General features: G+C 44.4%; 1 protein-coding gene across 2 annotated transcripts in view; it reads right to left on the minus strand.

Annotated features, from left to right (window-relative positions):
• VWC2L (von Willebrand factor C domain containing 2 like) overlaps window positions 1-20125 on the minus strand; it is a 43239-nt gene that overhangs the window by 19284 nt on the left and 3830 nt on the right. For both annotated transcript variants that reach the window (XM_056496716.1, XM_056496717.1), the window contains exon 3: window positions 5074-5203. In XM_056496716.1, the coding sequence (XP_056352691.1) occupies window positions 5074-5203 (130 nt within the window). The remainder of the gene's footprint in view (window positions 1-5073; window positions 5204-20125) is intronic.

Below are 20125 nucleotides of genomic sequence, written 5' to 3' on the forward strand. Positions count from 1 at the left end.
AAGAGGGCAGCTCCCATTGCCCTCCCAAGGCAACACCTGGGCAGGGCTTTGGCTGTGGCTGGTTGGGAAGGAAGAACCCTGTTCCCTGACTGCATTGTCAGTGCCTGTTTCTGCATCCAGACATTCCTGGGACACTTTGGGAATGGAAATGAAGTTCATGAACCACCTCTGAAGTGGCTGGGCAGGACAGGAATAGCCAGACACAAACTGCCCCACTGCCCACAGCACAGCTTTTCCAAATGGACACCCCTGGGCACTCCCAACTGTCTGCCACTCTAAAAAATGCATTTCTTCATAACACTTGCTAAGAAAAGGCAGCCTCAAAGGTCTGCCCCCAGGTGTTATTCTACACAGAGACATGCAAAGCTCACTCAGGGACACGTGTAACACGGATTTGTTTGCCAAAGGAAAGGCTGGGAAACTCCTTGGGGGGTTCCTGAGCAAGACACACTGTGTTACAGCAGGATCAGGCTGGGGTGCAGAATGCTTATTTCAAATTAACTCCAACTGAGAAATAATGAGCAGTGAATTTATATTTCAGTAAATTAAGAGAGAAGCTTAGGTAAAATGTGGGTTTATATGGACGGAAATAAATTATTATTTACTCACTTTTGTGCTCATGCTTTCAAATATAAAGACATCTGTAGGGATTTATTAATATTTATAGCACATTATAATAAAAACCCACGAGAGCTTTGCCTGAAGACATGCTATTTTACCAAAGTAAAATCTGTTGAAGGTCAAAGGGAGCTTTTACTTGTGTGTGGATGGCAGGATCAGCCTCTTTATTTGGAAATCTGTATCAACTGTGATAATTTAAAGCTTTAATTAAAGACTCAGTGACAGATTATCTACAAAATGTCTTCCTGCTGCCCAGTATTCCATCAAGAATGTCTCCAGAAGCCCAGGCTGAGTAAGCACACTTGCCAGGAAATATTTCACTGTGGACATGTTAGTTTTTATCTGGCTCATTGGGTAACAAATTCTTTTGTTGAGGATTGGTGACAACAAAAATTAAATTAAGAGGTAAAACCGGACCCCAACCCAAAAATTTATAATATTTGTTTTGTTAATCTCTCAGGAAAATGAAACACAGGGAATTTCTCCCTTTGGGCACTGCAGTAGGTGAGAGTTGCTTGGAGCTGGCAAAGCAGAGGAACACATTTAATCTGGATCATAGATTAAACCAGATGAAGCAATGTGAGGGATGACACACTGGGGATGCTTCCCATCCCAGCATCCTGCACCATTCCCAGACCACATCCAAAGGGTTGAAGGAAAAGGGAAGAGTTAAAACACACACATCCCACTACACAGTGGATAGGCTGAGGTATGGGAATAAAGAGTGCAGGGTGAGGAGAGAAGGGCCCAGGAACAGCACACAGGCACCTCTAGAGCCCTGGCCAACAGGAGCATGCAGACCTGGGAATTTTGGCATAGGTGGAGAGGGTGGATGTTCTCAGGGAAGGCAGCAGAACCTGGGGCAGGAGGACAGCAGTGATGGCAGCACAAGCTGGACTCTCAACAGTGGCAGGCCACTCTGTGATCCTGCAGAGGAGAGAGTTAACAGCAGTGACACACTTCTGTCTGGAGAAGTCAAAGACACTGGAAATAACGACTCGAGGCCACAATTCTGCGGTCTGTCACTACCAGGAAACGTGAAATCCAGTGACCTTTCATCTCTGTGACAGAAATGCTGTGCAGCACCTGGAGCCATCGCCCTTAAAATCCACTCTGACAAACTGGATGACAGGACACCAAGGAGAAAATGTCCTCTGCCTTCCTCACCCCCAAATCTGAGCCTGCCAGTGAAGTCTGCGTGCTCTGTGTGGAATGTGGTGTCCCTTGCCAGGGTGTACCTTGAATGAGCTGCTGTGGTTAGTGAGGCACGGGTAACCATTGCATTTCTTTGGCCAAGGAGGAGCAAATCTCCAAAGCTGTTTGTTCAGACTGCTCTTAAATCATGGGACAGAAATCAGTATTGGCTTTCTGTGAATTTTCAGGCCAGGAATGTTAGAATCAACAGATTTTTGCATTATCACAGAATGATAGAATTCCAGGCTGATTTGGAATTCTTATAGATCATCCTCTTCCATGGGCAGAGACATCTTCCACTATACCAGGTTGCTCCAAGCCCTGTCCAACCTGGCCTTGGACACTTCCAGGGATGGGGCAGCCACAGCTTCTATGGGCAGCCTGTTCCAGTGCTCACTGAATCACAGCACTTCTGCCCTTGGCAGCACGTAACTAATAAGGTTATGAAAATCTACCTGGCTGTATGGAAAGAGAATTATTCTCTCATTAATAGCAGCAACAGCTGAACAAGCAGGCAAGCCATGCTCCTAGGAGAGTGCAGCAAATTATGCAGGGCTGTGTTTTACCTAAAATGAGGATTTTCCTCACTGAAATTTTAAGGAGTAGCTTTTGAATTGAGGATTTGCACCACAGAGATTACTCCCCACCCCACAACTGTACCCCTTGAGCTCTTCTGTTTGTCAGTCTGAAATTACAACCACAGTAACTAAAATCTTTTCATTACACTAGAACATGGCATTGTGTCTTCACCACTTGGGCAGAAAAAAAAAGCTACTGAATGGAAGGAAGAAACCAAATAAATTTAAAAAGGCATATTTCAGTCATGTAAGTGGGTCTGTCAGCTTGTGTTATCTTTATGCATTTGTGAAACTGAGCTTTAATTGACTGGCTGAAGCGGGAGCTGAAAGACGAAATTTTGGTCTCAAGATGAACACAGAGCTGAAAACACTGTGCTCCTCATTCATTAGGATGTGTCAGAGGGATTCAGATGGGAAGAGACACAGGAATGGCTGCTACTTCCACTTGAATCTCCCAAACTGGAAGAGAAAGGTGAATGGTGTGTGCCACGCTCAGCCATGTCCAAGAGCAGTAACCAACTCTGATCATCAGATTTCCCATGACACAGCAACTGCCTTGGTGCTTACTGATTTCTATCACTGTGGGAATCCCTTCATTACTTTTGGGAAGGACACAGCCAAAACTGCCAGCTGGGCCAACTATAAGGCAGCCAGTCAGAGCAGCAGGAAGGAGAAAGCCCTTCCAGCTGAGGGGTCTCCATCCCTAAAGCCAGGCTGGGACAGCAAGAGGGGCTCAGCTCCCCCCACAGCACCCCCATGCTCCTCCATCCCAAGGGACAGCCACAACCCTCCACTGGCTGAGCTGTGCTGCATGCCCCAGAGAACAGGATGCCCAAGGCTGCTCTGAAGGGGATGGTGAGAAATTCATCCCTGCCTAAAACAAGTTTCAGATGTAGAGCTTTATGTGCATCCCCAACAGATGAGCAAAGAGAGGAGTGATTTGCTAAAACCATGGATGAAGCTTCCTGGTTTCCCTGTGAGGGCTCCAATCACTTCACTGTGTCCCATAGTCCATTCAGCACAAAGATGATCTTCCTTCTGTCCTCCTGTCCTTGTTCTCACCAGCAGGAGCTGCTCTTTCCCTTTCTCCCTAGTGTTTTGGGCTCGCTGTTCTGGGAAGAAAGATGCTTCTCCCCCCTGGTCACTAGAGGTGTTGGGGACTGCAACACAGAAAGCCACCAACCCCCAAAGTGGGGTGTGGAACTGGGGAAATGTCATGGTGGGGAAGGGTTGATAGGGAAATCCAGCAGCTGCTGGACCTGTGTAAAGGCCCCTCTGCACCTGCACTCCTGGCAATGCTCACATTCCTGAGAGATGCTCACAGGTCAGATTCATGCACCACAAACTGGATGGGATGTGCTGCCACAGTAAATGAGGGGATTTGTGCCCTACATGTGACAGGGACACAGAGGCCACACGCTCCAGAGGTGTTTGCTGAGGTGTCAGTGGGTCTGAGCTCGGTGACAGGATGGTGACAGCCAGTGGTACCCCTAGTCACCCACCCAGGGCACCAGACTTGGTGAGTGTGATGAGAAACCTCACACCCAAACACAGAGGGCTGTACACAAAGGTGGTGCACAGAACTGGGTAACAAACCTCTCCTCTGAACCTCAGCAATGAAAACAAACCAATGAGATTTCCTATGAACATTTTCTGCTTTCCAACAGAAACACAAAACTCAATGAAAATCTGACAAAAATACAGATACAAACCTCAGGATTTCAAGTAATATTTATGACACAATTTTCCAAGTACTTTTTAATTTTTCAAGTTCCTTCAGTAAAAGTACTTTGTTCCCAACTCTTTGCCTTTACTCTGTCTTACAGAGCAGAAAATGTGTTGAAAATGTTATTTCTTTACCAACATTTTCATTTAGGTACAAAAGCAACCATTACTCGTATTTCAGCAGCAGTGATGTATGTAAGAGCAAATATATACGGATAGTGAATTCTAAACACAAGGAGATGAATCCAAGTAGCCATTTCTTACATGTTTAGAAAGCTGTGAAAATGTTTATGTGCAGCTGCCTTACCTTTTAATCTGTCTCCACATCTACATTAGGAGAAAGGTGTGGTTTCAGAGACGTATGTGAGTACAGGCTGTGTAGGAGACTGAGGAGACCTTTTTGAAAACAGATTTATTTTCCAAAGAGGTCTTGCAGTCTTTCCAAAACTTTTCTTGAAAGTATTGATGAAACAGACTCTAAATCATGAAATCATCTCAGCAGGACAATGAGGGCCAGTGCTACACACTGACTATAGCACAAAACCAACAATGCTCTGGGCTTGGTGGGTGTCTTTCTGGGAACAGGAAAAGTTCTGCCATTGATTTTGGTGAGCTTTCCCTTGGCCTTAGATAATAACCATTGGTTTCTTAATGTAGGGACAAAGACCCTCTCTTTTCTCATGTATTTGATTCTCTGTTAGAATAATTTTGAGAAAAAAATCCAAAGACACGAAACAACAATCACAGATATCAGGACTCAATCCTACAAAACCTTTGTCAAGCTGGCCATTCCATCGTTTCAAGGAGAAGGCACAGGCCAGGAAAGGCAGCTTAAATTTTCACCCCATAACTGAAGCATCAGGAGAAGAACCAGGTGGAAGCAAAGCTCAGTAACAGCATTTCAATCAAACGTTTCCTTTATATCTCTGTTAAAGCCAACGCAGTTCTTTCTTACCATTTTTGCAGACAGGACAACACTGCTCTGGTTCATAGACCGGGTTGACACACTCGGGGACTGCGCAGTCTGCTACAACACAGTGAACTTCATTGCTGGGCTCGCAGCGACACCATTCGCATGGCGAGGGCTAGGAACAAATCTCAAATTAGCCCATTGCCTCCCGCAGCTCACAAGTTTGCAACATTCCCATCTTGCCACAAGATAAACACATCAGCGTTCAACACCCCTCGACTGAGTCATTCATCATGGGTGATACAAGTTAACCTCTGGCACAAAAGAGCAACAGCTGAGATAGGAAACCACAACACCAGGAAAAACAGCGAGCCTCAGCCTTGTTTTCCCACACAGAGGGCAGGGTCTTTTAGGACTTTAGGTCCCTTTGCCAAAAAATATTGAGCTGAAGCCTCTAGGTTGTACCTTGCTCTACCCATCTGTTTTATGTTACACACGTGGACAGAAGAAGAGCAGGATTTGTGGAAGGTCGTGAGTGGTGGCTCATTCCAGGAAGGGAGCACAGGATGGTTTTCCAGACCATCCCATCTCTCACATAGACCACCACTGCCAGCCACCCCCAAGCTGTTGGAAAGCTGCTGCTGGCATGGCCTGTCCATCCCCCAGCCTCCTGGGGTGATTTCATTCCCACTGGGGTGTTTCCATTTCCATCCTGGGGTGTTTTCATCCCCAATTTTCAGGGCAGAGGAGCACAGTGTTGCTCTTGAAGGGGCAAACCCATTTTATTCTGTGCATCAGAGGTCTGTCTCCTGCAACACAGCCATGAGTTCTCAACCTGGCCCCTCTCCTGCTTTCTTCAACAAGGTTTGTGAGCAACAGGCTCGCATAAAATATGTAAATAATTAAGAGACTGAGTAATTCTGCTGAGTCAGGGAATTCAGGATTAAAGCACCCAGCTAAATGGTTTTGTTTCAGCACCATCAATCCGGCCAGGAAGCTCTATCCACCTCCAAATTGCACAGAGTTGTTACTGTCTCAACCTTTTAAAAGCTGTGAAAAGCTGCTGAAAACATAGAAAGGTCAGTGTTTTAAGGTTCCCAGTGACTCATGTGTGTGCAAGTGTCATGAAAACATAGCAGCAGAGCTAAGGAAGGGGAATAAGAGGAGAACTGAAAGGAAAATAACTTCCTTTCACTATCAGTAGGTTCAATATGTAACTCCCAGTTTCTCAGCATCCATCACTAACATTTCAACAAGTAAATGTGAGTTTTGGGAAAAAAAAATCTGCTTTATGTGAATCTGCATCTGTGGGAATTCCTCAATATTAAAAAATATTATTCAACATTAAAAAATAAAGTGGGATGCAAAGAAAAAAGGATTCATCCTGATGTATTTCAGATCTCAGTGATGGGTAACTCATTTTTACAAGACAGATACAACCTGTGAGCCCTGTTTTCTGGCATGTAAGAAGCTCTTCAGTTCACATCTAAGAAGCTCCATGTGTCTTGAGTCGAATAATTTATTCCCAGGAAATTCATTTCTACCTTAAAATGCACTAATTAAAGCTTCCCTTGCTTTGTCTCAGCATCTGCAGTCTATAATTCCCATCACCTCTCATTTGCTCATGGCTTTGGCAATTTAGATAAAATCAGCACTCCTTGAGCAAGGGAAGAAGTGTGTGGAGGTGGAATTCCTCTCTCTAATTATCGTTCCTCTTTCAATCCTGCTTTGATTTCTGTCTGAAGCACCAGGAATCTAAATTCATTTGACTGACATTTCTTATTCAGGGCTATTTAATAAGAAGAAACAATACAGAAGAAAACAGACAGAGCTATTTGCTGAGGGATCAATAAGAAAATTGCAGCTTTGTTTTTACTCATTTTAATCACTAATTATATGGAGCAGGAGAACTAGATCTTGTGATTTGTGGAAGCTTTCACTGACGTCTCCTCCAGGGGCTGTACCCATCCTCACTACTCCAGTGGCTGCAATGCTAAGAAATATGTGATACTTTTCCAGGGCTGCAGCCCAATCCACAGCTCAAAGAGGATCAGCACAAGCAGAAGCTGCCCCTGAAGGACTCTGCAGCTGAGCAAATGAGACATGACACACACATCTTCTGCCTCAGCCTTGGTGGTGCAGCCTGAGAATGACACTGTAATAAAGCAGGATGTTGCCTGATGCTGGGAGCAGCTTTCCAAGGGGGAAGAGCTGCACACAGAGAAGGAAGGCACACCCTGGCAGATCATGGAGCGAGCAGCCACCAAATGAAAATGCTGCTTTGGCATGAACCAGACCTTTCCCTGCCAGCTCCTCCTCCCTGCTGTATTAAGGTCAAGCCACTTGATCTTGTCCCCAGGATCTTCCTCTGCCTGACCACTTTGATCACTTGTCAGTGCCACTTACCATGGGGGACTCCAGCCCTCCTGACCACTTGGTTTATGAGAGTCTTGGCACTTTCTTCTATGGGATGTGCTCTGGCATCCAATCTGTCCCTTCAGAAAGGACTTTGCCCCAAGCACACTTGAGGTTAAGTGTTTTGAAACTGTCATCTGCAGGCTCTGCATCTGAGCTATTACTTTCCCTGGTGTTATGAACAATTGTGGAACAATTCTGGGAACACTGGCCAAAAAGTCCTCTGTCTATTGGCACAGGCAGCAGGAAGACCAAGCAGCAAAATGAAAAACTGGGAACCAGTGAAGAACAGGGAACTAGCAGAAGATGTCCTTAAGTTTTGTTTCCTCTTTCCTGATTTAAAGATTTATCCCCCATGAAAGAGGGGTGGTTTACACTTTTATAGCCACTGAAGTTCAAACAACAGTTCCAGAAAAGGAACCCTCATCTTTGCTGAAGAAGGACACTGGAAAAACACAGAGAGTTTTCTGGAGTAGGAAGGAGAGAGGACACTGTCCCATATGGACAGTGCAAATGCTTTATCTGTGCCCCTTAAACTGATATTCTGGAAAGAGTGTTAAGATTAAAGGATCACAAAAGGTGGCGATTTATTTACTCCTGTGTCCAAGGCAGAATAATCTCTTAGAAAACTCACTAGGGAAGGATTTATTAGGCAGGATTTCAAGAGCTGTTCATGAAGAAACATTCTCCTGACCACTGCCCAAAAGGAAAGGGTGCTCAGGATGCCCAGCCACAACACAGCTACACATCCACACCATTCCATGGTCCTGTACTGCTCAATATGATTTCAGAAATGGCTCTATCAGCAGCAGACTGGGGCCTTCTGTAGAAGATACCAGTCAGTAGGGCAGTTTGACTTGGCCAAACCAGTGCAAAGCACTGAAATTCTTTTTACCCATCTTCACTTCTAATGGGGATGACAGCAGTGATCCTCAGAGCCAGTGGGGTGATGCATTCTTGGACGTTGTTGTCAGCATAGGAGCCAAGTCAAGCCAAGCTGGTGGGAAGTAGATGTGGCCAACATCTATTCACCACTCAAGGGCTTTTAACAGTAGCTGAAATGGGACACAGAGCTCAGGGGACCTTCTCAGTCTCTGCACTGACCCTAATCTCCCTCTCCTTCAGCCAGTCACTTCAAAAAGACTGGAGCAGCACAACCCATTCTTAACCATCCCTGAGATCACAGCCCAATTTCTATTTCTCTTCTGTACTACTGATCTCAAGGAGGACTGTGAGCCCAGGTTTGGCTGGGAGGGCAGGTCCAGCCCCTGCTTCTGTGTGGGATGGCCCCATCACACACCTCAGGATGGCCAGAGGAAGGAGCTAGCACTCCTTCTGCTGCATGGCTGGAAAACCTGAGTCTCAGGTGCTGTCAAATGGGAAACATCTGCAATCAGCAGAGTTTGTTAACAATGCAAGAAGGAAGGAAAATTAGAGCAGAGAATAGAAAATACACACGGCTAATAAAGATTTTATGTGTGCGAGCACATAATGATAAACTCGATAGACGATATAAACAAACATGAAAAGGCAGCAAAGGAAACAGAATGAAAAATAAGATATACCCTGAGCAGGGAAAATCAGGGAACTAAACAGGATATGGGTGCACCACCTCCTGACCTTCACTCTCACACCCATACACACCAGCTCCCCACTGCTTTCACCCTCTTTTTGGAAGCAAATGCCAGCACATGTAGGAATTATGACTGCTACCATCATCCAGCTACTCCTCTCTTATAAGTTGAGCACCATGTGGGTCCTTCTTTAGTCAGCTAAGGTTTCAATAACCCCCAGAAATTTAGTACCTCTGAGAGGTCTGTTAGTGAACAGGCCCTCAAGTCCTCCAAAAGGACAGGTGGACGGCCAGAGAGATCACAGGATCAAACAATTCTTTAGGGAATAGCCCACAAAACTGATTATACCCAAACCTAAGGGAAAGGTGGAGAGAAGAAAAGGAAATCCTAATTCAGAACTCATTTTGTTTAAACCTACTCCTTTACGCTTTTCTACAGCTGAATAGATCTGAATCAATCTTTTTTTTTTTTTTTTTAGATCACAGCAGCTAGTACAATCACACCAATAACTGACACACAAAACTTAAAGATTTTAGGCAAGATCTTGCAAGAAGTACCTCAGTCATGTCATTTAGTCATAAGAATTTTCTTGTTGCAAGTACTTCCTGAAGCTCATCTCCATAATTCTCCTTTAGCTCATGCCTTGGCCATAGCTACAGCACCGAAGCCACCCTTCTGCTGCCCCAAACATGGGAAAGGCTTTTCTGCATCATCACCAAGGAATATTGTACCATCACTGTATCATCACTCAGGAATATTCTCCCTCAGTGAATGGAGGAAGTGTATCTGTATCTATGAAACATCATTTTGCAGCTCTCCTCTTGCCTGCCTGCCTGCCTGCAATCAGGATTTCTGTGTCTTTATGTCTGCTTGTCAATCACTCTTAGCTGCTTCTGCAGAACCCTGAGGATGACATCTGACTGATACTTTTTCTTCACCTGTTTGTTCTGTCAGTCAACAAGAAGCTGTTTTCCTCACTTTTTGCTCTGCTGCCAGGCTGACTGGTTTCCAAGTCACTCAGCTCAGGAGATGTCTCAGACCAAGTTTTAAGGCTGCAGTTTCCTGTGATCAGTTGGGATTCTTCCAGCTGGCTTCACCAAGACTTGGGATTTGAGGCTCATACCCCTCCAGGAGCTGGGAAAATGCTGCTCATTTTCCAAGCAACCTTCCAAGACTAAAGTGCTATTTGGCACCTGAGTATTTCAAGAGCCAGTGGCTATTGTATCATTAAACTGACTGTACAGAGACCTGTTACTCCTGGAGACCTTCTACTCCATGAATTTAGAGGCCAGCTCCTCCAGGCACGTTAAGCACAGCCATTTCCTAACACTTTGGACCTCCCTTCTTCACTTTTCCAAGAAAAGCCCTTGTGTTGTGTGTCATTTTCCTTGTAACCTGGTTTTCAGCCTCATGGAAGAAGATTTGCATCTTTTCTGGAGCCAGGCTGCTCAAAGCCTGAGATGCAGTTATTAGGCTTTGTTGTGCTACTCTCTTCCCACTCCTTCCTACAGCTAAGTCTGAAAAAAATCTTTGTTTTTGTGCAAGGATGTCCCCTAATCCCATGCTGGAAGGCTTCATCTCACTGACTAGGTCCCATGAAGTGGTGCATAAGGACCCCATTCTTGTGCTGCCTGACACACAACAGCCCTTCACCAGCCAGAAACAGCTCCTACCAGACAGGAATACCTGACTTTTCTTTTGGAGAACAAAGTAAGTGTTTACAACCATCTCATCATGTTACAATGCACCTACTGATCATGGTGCAGAGGCTGTCCAAGTCATTGAAGGCCAGTCCAAGTATTTCCACTGAATTGAGTATACCTGTTATTGGGGCCTGTGGTGTCCTTCAGAGTCAAACAGGTGAATTTACAACATGGCCAGAATGACTGGAGAAATCTGCTTGGTTGACTGGAAGACAAAAGGAGTGTAATCACAAAACTGAGCCAGTGGGCATGTTTTCTGAGCTCTGGGGAAACCCAAGGAGCTATCACATCAGAGCAAAGCTGGAGGAGATACCAGGACTCTCAGTACCAGTGCAAACCAAAATCAGCTCCCAGCTCCTTCAAACACCAAAAAGGACGTGGTGTGTAAGGATGTTCCTCTTGTAGGTGATACTGCAAAGGGAAAAAATGCTTTTCATGGCAGTTTTACTGAACCTGGAGTTGAAATGCTTTCTTCCCCTTTGAGAACACGTTAGAAAAGGAAGTGCCAACACCTTAAAAAGGAGGTGCCATCCTTTGCATTTCTGCTGATGCCAAGGGGTGGATCTCACCTGACACTTCTGCACTTCTGCACTCCCTGCCATAGATTCAGATCCACGAGTTGTACCCACATGCACCCCCTACCTACGTGTCTGGATGTGACCCATGCCTGTAAGTGCTGGGCTCCAAGGAAAGGAAAACTGAAAACTATCGCTGCTGTCAATCTCTTTAAGTTTTCAAGAGACTTACAAAGATAATCTCTTCCAGCCTCTTCCCTCAGACAGGCTGGACTGATGGCATCCTGCTCGATGCAGACAAAACAGCAGGAAAAGCAGAGCGATGCAGAGTGATGTCTGTCAAATTGGGCACTTAGATCTTAAGAGGAGCTGTAACTTTTAATGATGCTAAGGACAATGGCAATTCTGATGGAAATTATCTCTGTAGCTACCGTTTCAGGTGGGGAATTTCTTGGCAGGAAGCAAGAAAGGGAAAAAAGTTGGAAAGGACCTGATGAATACATTTGGAGGCAAAAATGGCTTCTGCATTTTTGCTGAGGTGGGGAGTCATAAACCAGGGGAGAGGAATAAAAAAGGAACTGGGATAGCATTCATCAGAGATACTCCTGGAGGGGAAATTAGAATCATTTTCATTGTTATTGAAATTGCCTGTGATCTCAGGCAGATTAGCAGAAGATTGCAGGAAAATTCAGAGAGCTTTCAGCTGAGAAATTTTGCAGGTGCCAAACTTGTGGAGAAGGAGCTGTTGAACAAGCTCAGTCTGAAGGTAAGACTGAAACTTGCCCACTTCTGTTTTGAGCTGCTCACTTGGCTTTCACCATTAGCAGTGTTTAAATAACCATGTGATTCTGATTTGTGTTAAAAATCTGTGCTGATACAAAAACCCACCAAAAAAATTCTCTTATTTTTGTCACTTAATAAAATAAAAAGCAGCCAGCCAGCTAGTGGAGATACAATATCAATTATACTACAGAAACTGTAACCAGTTGGATTTTCCATAAGTGGAAAGTTGCTCAAATAAACAATGTGTTGAGTAATTACAGACAAGCACACTCACTGAAAACACCTTCAGGTTGCAAATTACTTTGCAACAAGAAAAAACTACTAAGTCATTAGATAATTTATCTGCAGTGAAAAAACTGGAGCTGCATCCTACTTATATGGAGCACTAGCAATACAAATCAACTTTGCCATCCAAAAATTGAAAAATGCTTGCACCACACTGCAGATTGGCAAAACCAAGGACCTGGCTTCCAAGAAGCAGCAGAAGCAGATGCTGAGATCCTGTTTTTAAGGGAGCCCTCAACACATACACACAAACATTGCTAACATAAGAGTTTTTCCAGCATACTAGTGACCAGGCTTGGATTTTGGAGATGGAAAAGCACTAGGATGTTCTAATTGCTCCAGGTGTGTATTCCTCACCTCCCCTCATCCCCAGGCCATGCCTGTCCATAAGTAGAAACATTATCCTTGCCATTCTTTTGTAAACTTTCTTGGGGATCCCCACAAATCAGTGAGGCAGATGAGGGGCACAGAAGATGTACCTCATCCTGGGTATGCTGGGCCCACATCTGATGAGTCAGGGTGGCTTTAGGAGATCTGTACTCAAAGGTTTGCTCAGTGCCACGAAATTGGATGAGTTTAAAAGGCTCCTGGAACCATGTCTGGATCTGAAGAGTGACTCCTCCATTAGCTGATGAGACAGACAACCTTGAGCTCAGTCCTGGCCCCTTTTCCACCAGAGCTGTGTATCTGCAATCTCGTGGTTGCTTTTCTCTCCCAAGAGCAGTGGCAAAGCTCTCTATAAAAACATGACTTTGCATTTCTTCCATGAGAATGCGTTCTTTGCTTGGGTATACGTCTCATTTTATTCCTTACAATAGTTGCACTTCACCTACCCTGGGGCTGAGGGGACTGGAGCTCTCTATTACTTTGGTGATAATTTTTATGACTCGATTACAATAGTTTTTTAGTTCAGACATGCCCAGTGCCCAGGAAAGGGGACTCCTGAAAGGTTACAGATATGACAGATGGGACTGTGGCTCCAAAGTGTGAAGTGCAGCCTCATTCAGACACAGACAAAATATCTGGGTGTGCTTCACATTTGTTAAGCTCCTTTTAATGTCCGCGGGGAAACTGAGCCCTGCTGGCAGCTTTCAGCTCTCCATTCCCTTCTTATGCAATGAAGGAGCCATATCTAGGAGCAGAAAGGTGATCCTTTTTACATGTGTTTTATCTATACCTGAGTCCGGTGTTTCCTCCTTTGTCCACACTGAGAGCTGGGACAAGGTGGTAAGATCAGCTCTGTGTAAACACTGATAAAACACTGAATTTCTACTATGGAGGTAGGTATAATACATCCAGACATCACAGGGGAGGAGATGTGGTTCATGGTCCTGTTCCTTCTGCAGTGGCCAGCGGTGTCTGGGAGGTTTCTGTCCCCCAGAGGATGTCATCATTTGGTTATGAGCACAGGCTGGGAAGGATGTGAACTGAAAATGGGTTTGACTGGGTTATCTGTGATGAGAGAATACACTGGGGCCTGCTTACACAGGGAGCACACTGGGCTAACCCTCAGTCACAAAGGTTCTGCTGCCTGGGATGACCACAGTTAACTGACTGAGAGATTCCCTGCTTCCAGGAGCTGTTTCAAACCCTATTGCTTCTCCAAGCATACTGATTTTACTGTAATTCCCAAAGAATTACCTCTGGTATTACCACAGAACAGAGTAAGGAAGCCTCACGTATCCTTATTTTGCAACTAGACTGAGCATTGTCACTACATAACTTATCTAATTATTGCTTTTAAAACAGTAACTAGAATAATTGGCTGATTGAGCATTTTTTTAATGAATGCAATTATGCACAGAACACATTCCAGTGGCAACAAACACTTACCTGCACTTTCCCTCACTCTGTCAGGAAATGGTTTCCTAAAAAACCTTCTCACCAATGAGCTGTGAATGTTTCTAAGGATGACATCCTTCTTCCTAAACTGATGACCTGAGGACCTCCTGCTCACCAGCCCCACAGAAACAGGCTGGGTGATAGAGATGAACAGCTTGGGAGAGCCAAGGGATGAGCACTTCTCTCCTTGGCCCCACTGAGTGCTGTCTGGCACAATAATAAAGCCTCAGACTTGATTTTACCGCTCTTGGAAGGAGCTGGTAACACCTGCATGTACTACATATTCCATTTTCTTAACAGTGAGGCTTCAGCAGCCATGGAGGGAGGGCAGGGGAAGTGCCAGGGCTTCTCCTCTGGCTGTGCAGATATTCCCTCTCCTTCTGCAGGTCCCTGGACAGCCCCAATTCTGGAAGCAAGCAGAGCTGATGGGCTATTTTCTGGGAGTGAATAACTGAAAGCCCAGCCCCAGCTCTGGCAGTACAAATGTTGGAAACACATTAATTCCTGTGTCACATTTAATGGAAAAATACCAATCCCTTGTGATTATACATACAGGCTGAGTTCTGCACTGGGCTGCTGCACCATGACTAAAACTGGGGGCTTGTGCTCAGCTCCTGCTGACTCTGAATTCTGAGGTTGCTCAGTTTTGGGTCTCATCCATTTCAATTGAGAGCTCTGAGACAGTTTGTGTGTGGCACACCCAGCACCACTTAGCTCTGAACTTCTGGGCCACCCCATGTATTACTGTGCTCCAGGGAAGAAAATTCCATGGATTTTTTTTTTAGCCAAATTTTGAATAAAGCCCACCTTCTTTCACCTATTGTAACAATGTATTTGTGCATAATGTGATATATATATTACAGAATCAGTAGCTAAGTGCATAGCATAATTTTAAAAATAGGTTTCACTATAGATCAATACGTGACAGGCCTATCTATTTTAGTATGTTTTCTTGGTACAAAATTATGACAGAAATACAGTAAGTCAGTAATTTTAGATTCCTTTGCATAGACATTGTCACTGTAATTTTGCCAGGAGGGAGATAATAAATCATACTTTTCCATCTGACTGATGTTCTGTTTCCCCTGTCTGATTTCAATGGCTGTATGCTATCTTCAGAGCTGGCATTGTTCATGGCTCCTTTTATTAAAGCACAGGCACGTTATTGAAATTTCTTTTGTATTATGATTTTCTAGCCATATGTGAAATTGCAGAACACACAAGAAGAAGGAAAAAAAAAGAAAAAAGCCCCACTTGTTTGAGTCATAGTAGGAAAAAAAAAAGCCTCCTGCACACATCTTGGAGAGAAAAAATGCCAATATTAAAATGGGGGACCCATGCTGGCCCTCTCCACTCAGGACTAGCCACACTCTTGTTCCTCACCTAAGAGCATCACCCCACCAGTAACACTCTGCAACATCCCAAGTGCTCCATTCATATTTGATAAGCTTGCACTCCTAGGCTGGGTACCTGCTGGCCTGAGCCAGGCTGTTGTTTACACCACTTAATTTCTATTTCTGGCACTGTTCTGGGGGTGGGGAATCACTTTTTGGTTTCACTGTCTCCTTTTCTCCAGCATCAGGATGGACACACTGCATTTCAGGCTGAGAGCTGCTGGCATAGCAGCCTCATACCTGCCTGCATGTGCCTTTTGATGAGAGGCCTTGTTCTGTTAAATTCAGGTAATTGCATTAATAAAACATTGTAAAGAGCACTAACAGAAGAGAAGGAGGTGCCACTGTTCTGAAGTAAAGATTTCCATAATGAGCTGAGAATTAGTGTATGATAATGCCATGCTTACATAGTCCCTCATATATTTTGGATTCTGATTACACCCTGAAGAACCCTGCTAGAGCTGTGTCCCTACTGTGCAAAGCACTGTTCAAGAAGACAAAGTCAGCAAGATACAAAAACCTTCACTGAAGGATTACAGGTGATTTGTGGACAAAACAAAGCAATGAACTTAAGATATAGTGGCAGGGAGCAAGGGAAAGAAAAATAAAGTAGAAGTTTAGCAATGAAATTCTGACTCTTCTCAAGTCAGCAAAAACTTTGCTCTGGTAGGAAAAATTTTACCTTTCCTGCTTTTTTGTTGGGGCTTTTTTGTTTTGTTTTAGGTTTTTTTTCCAGTGTGGAGGAAAAGGGCAACTGCAAGAGCAAGGTTTTGTTTTCCCACCTCTACACACTTGTGCTGATGCAAGGGACAAATACTTGGGCATCACCTAGGGACTTTTTCAGTGAGGATAGGTTTGGGAGGAGTGAAGGTGGAAGGGGAGATGACGAGAAAGTGGAGAAGTAATTGGGAAGGGCAGGCAAATAAAGACAGCAGCAGAGGATAAGCACTTGCAGAGCCAATGGGTAGAAGAAATTGCAGCTCTGTGCTCAGCAGAAAGGAAGACAGTCACTGAAGAGCGCCCAAAAATCCACAAAAACACAGTCCAGAGTGTTTTCCAAGCTCAAGTTCACAACTGCAGGTTGAAGTGCTCTTCTCACTTGAACACCATCAGGTAGGCCAGGATAACTCACCCAGTGTTCTGCCAGGCTAAAACAGATATTTTAATGTCTGTGCTTAGGAAATTCCTGCCACTGCCTTGGAGGAGAATGACACCACGCTCACCCTCCTGCAGGGACAGGGAACAGTCCCTGCCTGTCAGTCTGAAATGGAGAGAATATTTCAAGATGTCAGCTTGACAATCTCCTGTGAATTGACCATTTATCTCCCAGCAATGGCATTTTGCTACATATCCAGAGGTCTGCAGAAGGTTATTCTGGATGTGCCTCTGCTGGGTGATGAGAAACACAGGAAGTTCCAAGCTGATAATGGACTTCCCAAACTGATAATCCAAACCTCTTCCAGTGGCTCCTCACTGTGGCTACAAATACACTGGAACCACGCCATGATTCCATTTCTCAAAGGTTTGTGCTTTTCTGTCAGTAAGTCACCCAAGAGAGCAAAAACTAATCAGCACTTAGGGACACTGCTGCCACAGTGACATTTGCAGAATTTCTCCATCAGCTGCCAATGAACATCCGTCACACTGAGGGAACACTGTCTCCTTAACTTTACATCAGCTGCTGGCTGGGGACACTCATTTAAAACACAACCATGTGTGCTTACAATAACCAAGACCAATCTCCATTTGCTTGTTTTCTGTCTCTGAGAAGAAAGGGGAGGCTTAACAACCTCCCTGGAAGATTTCTGCTCCTACAGGTGAGCTCAGAGCACTTAGGACTCCAATCTCAACCTCCACAGCTGAAATCAAAGCAAGGATGATGTGTGAGGAAAAAGCAGGACCAGAGTCCCTGCCAGATTCCTCTGGAGAAAACAGCCTGAGACTTCCAGCATCCTTCAACCTTCCCTGCAGCCACCACTGCTGCCTTCACCCCTATTTTGAGAGGGTGAGAGACCACATTCTAGTCCAACAAAGAGAAAAGCAGAAAACAAGATGGGAGAGATGGATCCCAGCAAAACCCACCAGACCTGCCTCTCTCCTGCTCCACAGGTATCAGAATCCACCAGGCATCAATCTGTATTTTAGACACATTTGAATCAGAGCATGGTTAACATTAGAGAGACTGTGCTGGCCTTTTCTGCAGGGGTTTCCAGGTGGGACCACAGCCTCAGCCAAAGCTGGGGGTAAGTCCCACTGAAACCAGGGAATGAGGCAGGCTCTGTACAGGCAGCTGGGGGCCCAAACCCATTAACATCTCCCAGGACCCATAAGAGATGAAGATGCTGCATGGGGTTACTGAGCCATCTGTCAAAGACACAAAATTTTACAAAAGGATACAGGAAAACCTCTCAATGGGTTTGGATTTATAATTTAACCTCAGTTCAGCATTTCAGTTGTACATGTTAATGATTGAGGGGTACAAGGATAAATATTTGGACAGCTGTCTAAGCTACATGGCTTGTTGGCATGTTTGTGTTCTGTGCTTATGACTGTTATAACTCAAAAAATCAGATGTACAAGGTCTGTTCACTAGAAGAAAGCTAAATATTCAAGAAATGGGCCTTTGTAACTACTCTTTTACCCTGAGAGCATCACAGTGGTAATAAAAAAGATTAAATCACGTTTGGATTTCTCATCCCAAACATGGGAAAAAAAATCTAGAAACAATACAGGAAAATTCACCCAACTGGAAACCTCTCATAGATATTGATATCCTAGGAAAAAGAAATTCCAAAGGAAAAAAAATTAATCTCAATTTGTGAAAGATCAGGCAGCTGAAATTTTTACAAGATGAGTCAGTCCTGGCACACACACACACAGACACACACACACACAGACACACACTTGCAGAAGATTTTTAAATAGAGGCTAATTTCAGCTGAAACTCAGCAGTGACAAGCACTTCTATAGATGACGATTTGGAATCTACATACCAGCAAAAGTAAATCAAGTGGGTGAAAGGGTTCTGAGACCACATAAAACAGTGCCTCTGTTTCCACTGAAAGCAGCCTGGGTTTGAGTCAGAATAGCCTCTCGTCTTTGACTTCAGTGTGTGTGTAATGGATGTGAGAAAGTTTGCAGACCTTATAAATTCAACAGGATGAGGGAAGAGCAGAGCTCAGAGCCTGTAAAACCTATGAACTGCTCAGGATTTCATCTGCAGAGATAGCAGGTAAAAATCTTTATTCTGTTGAAATAAACAACAAAATGCTTGGATGCCTCATAAAGTCATGACTTCAGAGCAGCAGCTTCCTGAATCTCAAACTTCTGTCTTTCCTACAGGATTTATAAAGTCATAGTTCACAGGTGCTTCTTTTCTCCCCACAAAACAGTGATCTTCCATTGTCTGAGTCCTCTGCAGTACTCCAAGAAAAAAAGCAATCCACTGTTTATTCTAGGCAAACACAGAGATTTTCAAAACATTGCTTTCTGCCCTATTCCGTAACATATTGAGCTTTCAGCAAAACACAGGTCTAGGTCAAAAGTTTGCCTGTCAGCCAAGCTAAGTGGGAAGGATCTCAGATTAGTCCTGGACAGAAGGTTACTGTGTGTCAGAGTGGCGTAACACCGTCTGCTCTGTGCTTTCTCAGAGGGTGCTGGAACTTTGCTTTCCACACAGCACCCCAAGTATTTGAATGCAGCAAGCAATGAACCAGATGGCTCCTAACTCTCTCCAACAGCCTTGCTCTCCTGTATTCTGTTTTCCTAGAGTTTAAGCTGTTATCAGGATGAAAAGATTTCTTTCAGAAAAGAGATTACTACTTTTCCACTTAATTCACACGCAAGAGATACTTCAATGACAAGATCTACCTCCCACACTGAAATCTCTTCAAAGAGTCCTTACAAATTTCTGCTTCCTAAAAACGAGACCTTCTACCTCTCACATGAAAACCTGATCACCTAGGTGAGATATCTCACCACCTGACAACACAGCAGTCAAGATGGGACCAGTGAAGTGTGATCATGGGATGAACTTGGGCCAGGACTTCCCAGGGCAAGAAGAAACTGTTACCTGAGCAGTTCACAAGATCAGCACTTTCACATCTCTCAGCAAAGCAGAGCAGGTTGATCAGGGTGGCCCTCAAGGAGACGTTCCTCATACATTTGCTTTACCTTGTGCCTGTGACATTAAACTGTCTTGCCTAGACTCACTGACTGTAGTTTTAGATGGACAGAAAAAGACAAACATACACCACACATGATAGAAGAAAGGAACTACTAACTGCTACCTTCTTTGAAAATGATTTCTGTGAAAAAGGGAATTGCCATCTAGGTTACCAAGAACTGGTGAAGTACACAGACCTGTATGAAAATATTTTCCTTGCAGGGAAGACAGTAAACTGCCCAAGTGTATAATAAGATCAGGCACACAGCCATGAAGAGTTACAGGCTGTTTTTAATTATGGAGGTTCAACTATTAAAGCCATGTGACCTGGAAGAACACACTTGTGTACCTACAGCTATTGTAGCCCCTGATCTTCATTGTGAAATGCTGTTCTCCTTAGCAGAATTTAAAGCTCATGGTC

This window comes from Oenanthe melanoleuca, chromosome 7, assembly GCF_029582105.1.
Source record: "Oenanthe melanoleuca isolate GR-GAL-2019-014 chromosome 7, OMel1.0, whole genome shotgun sequence".
NCBI classification, from domain to species: Eukaryota; Metazoa; Chordata; class Aves; order Passeriformes; family Muscicapidae; genus Oenanthe; species Oenanthe melanoleuca.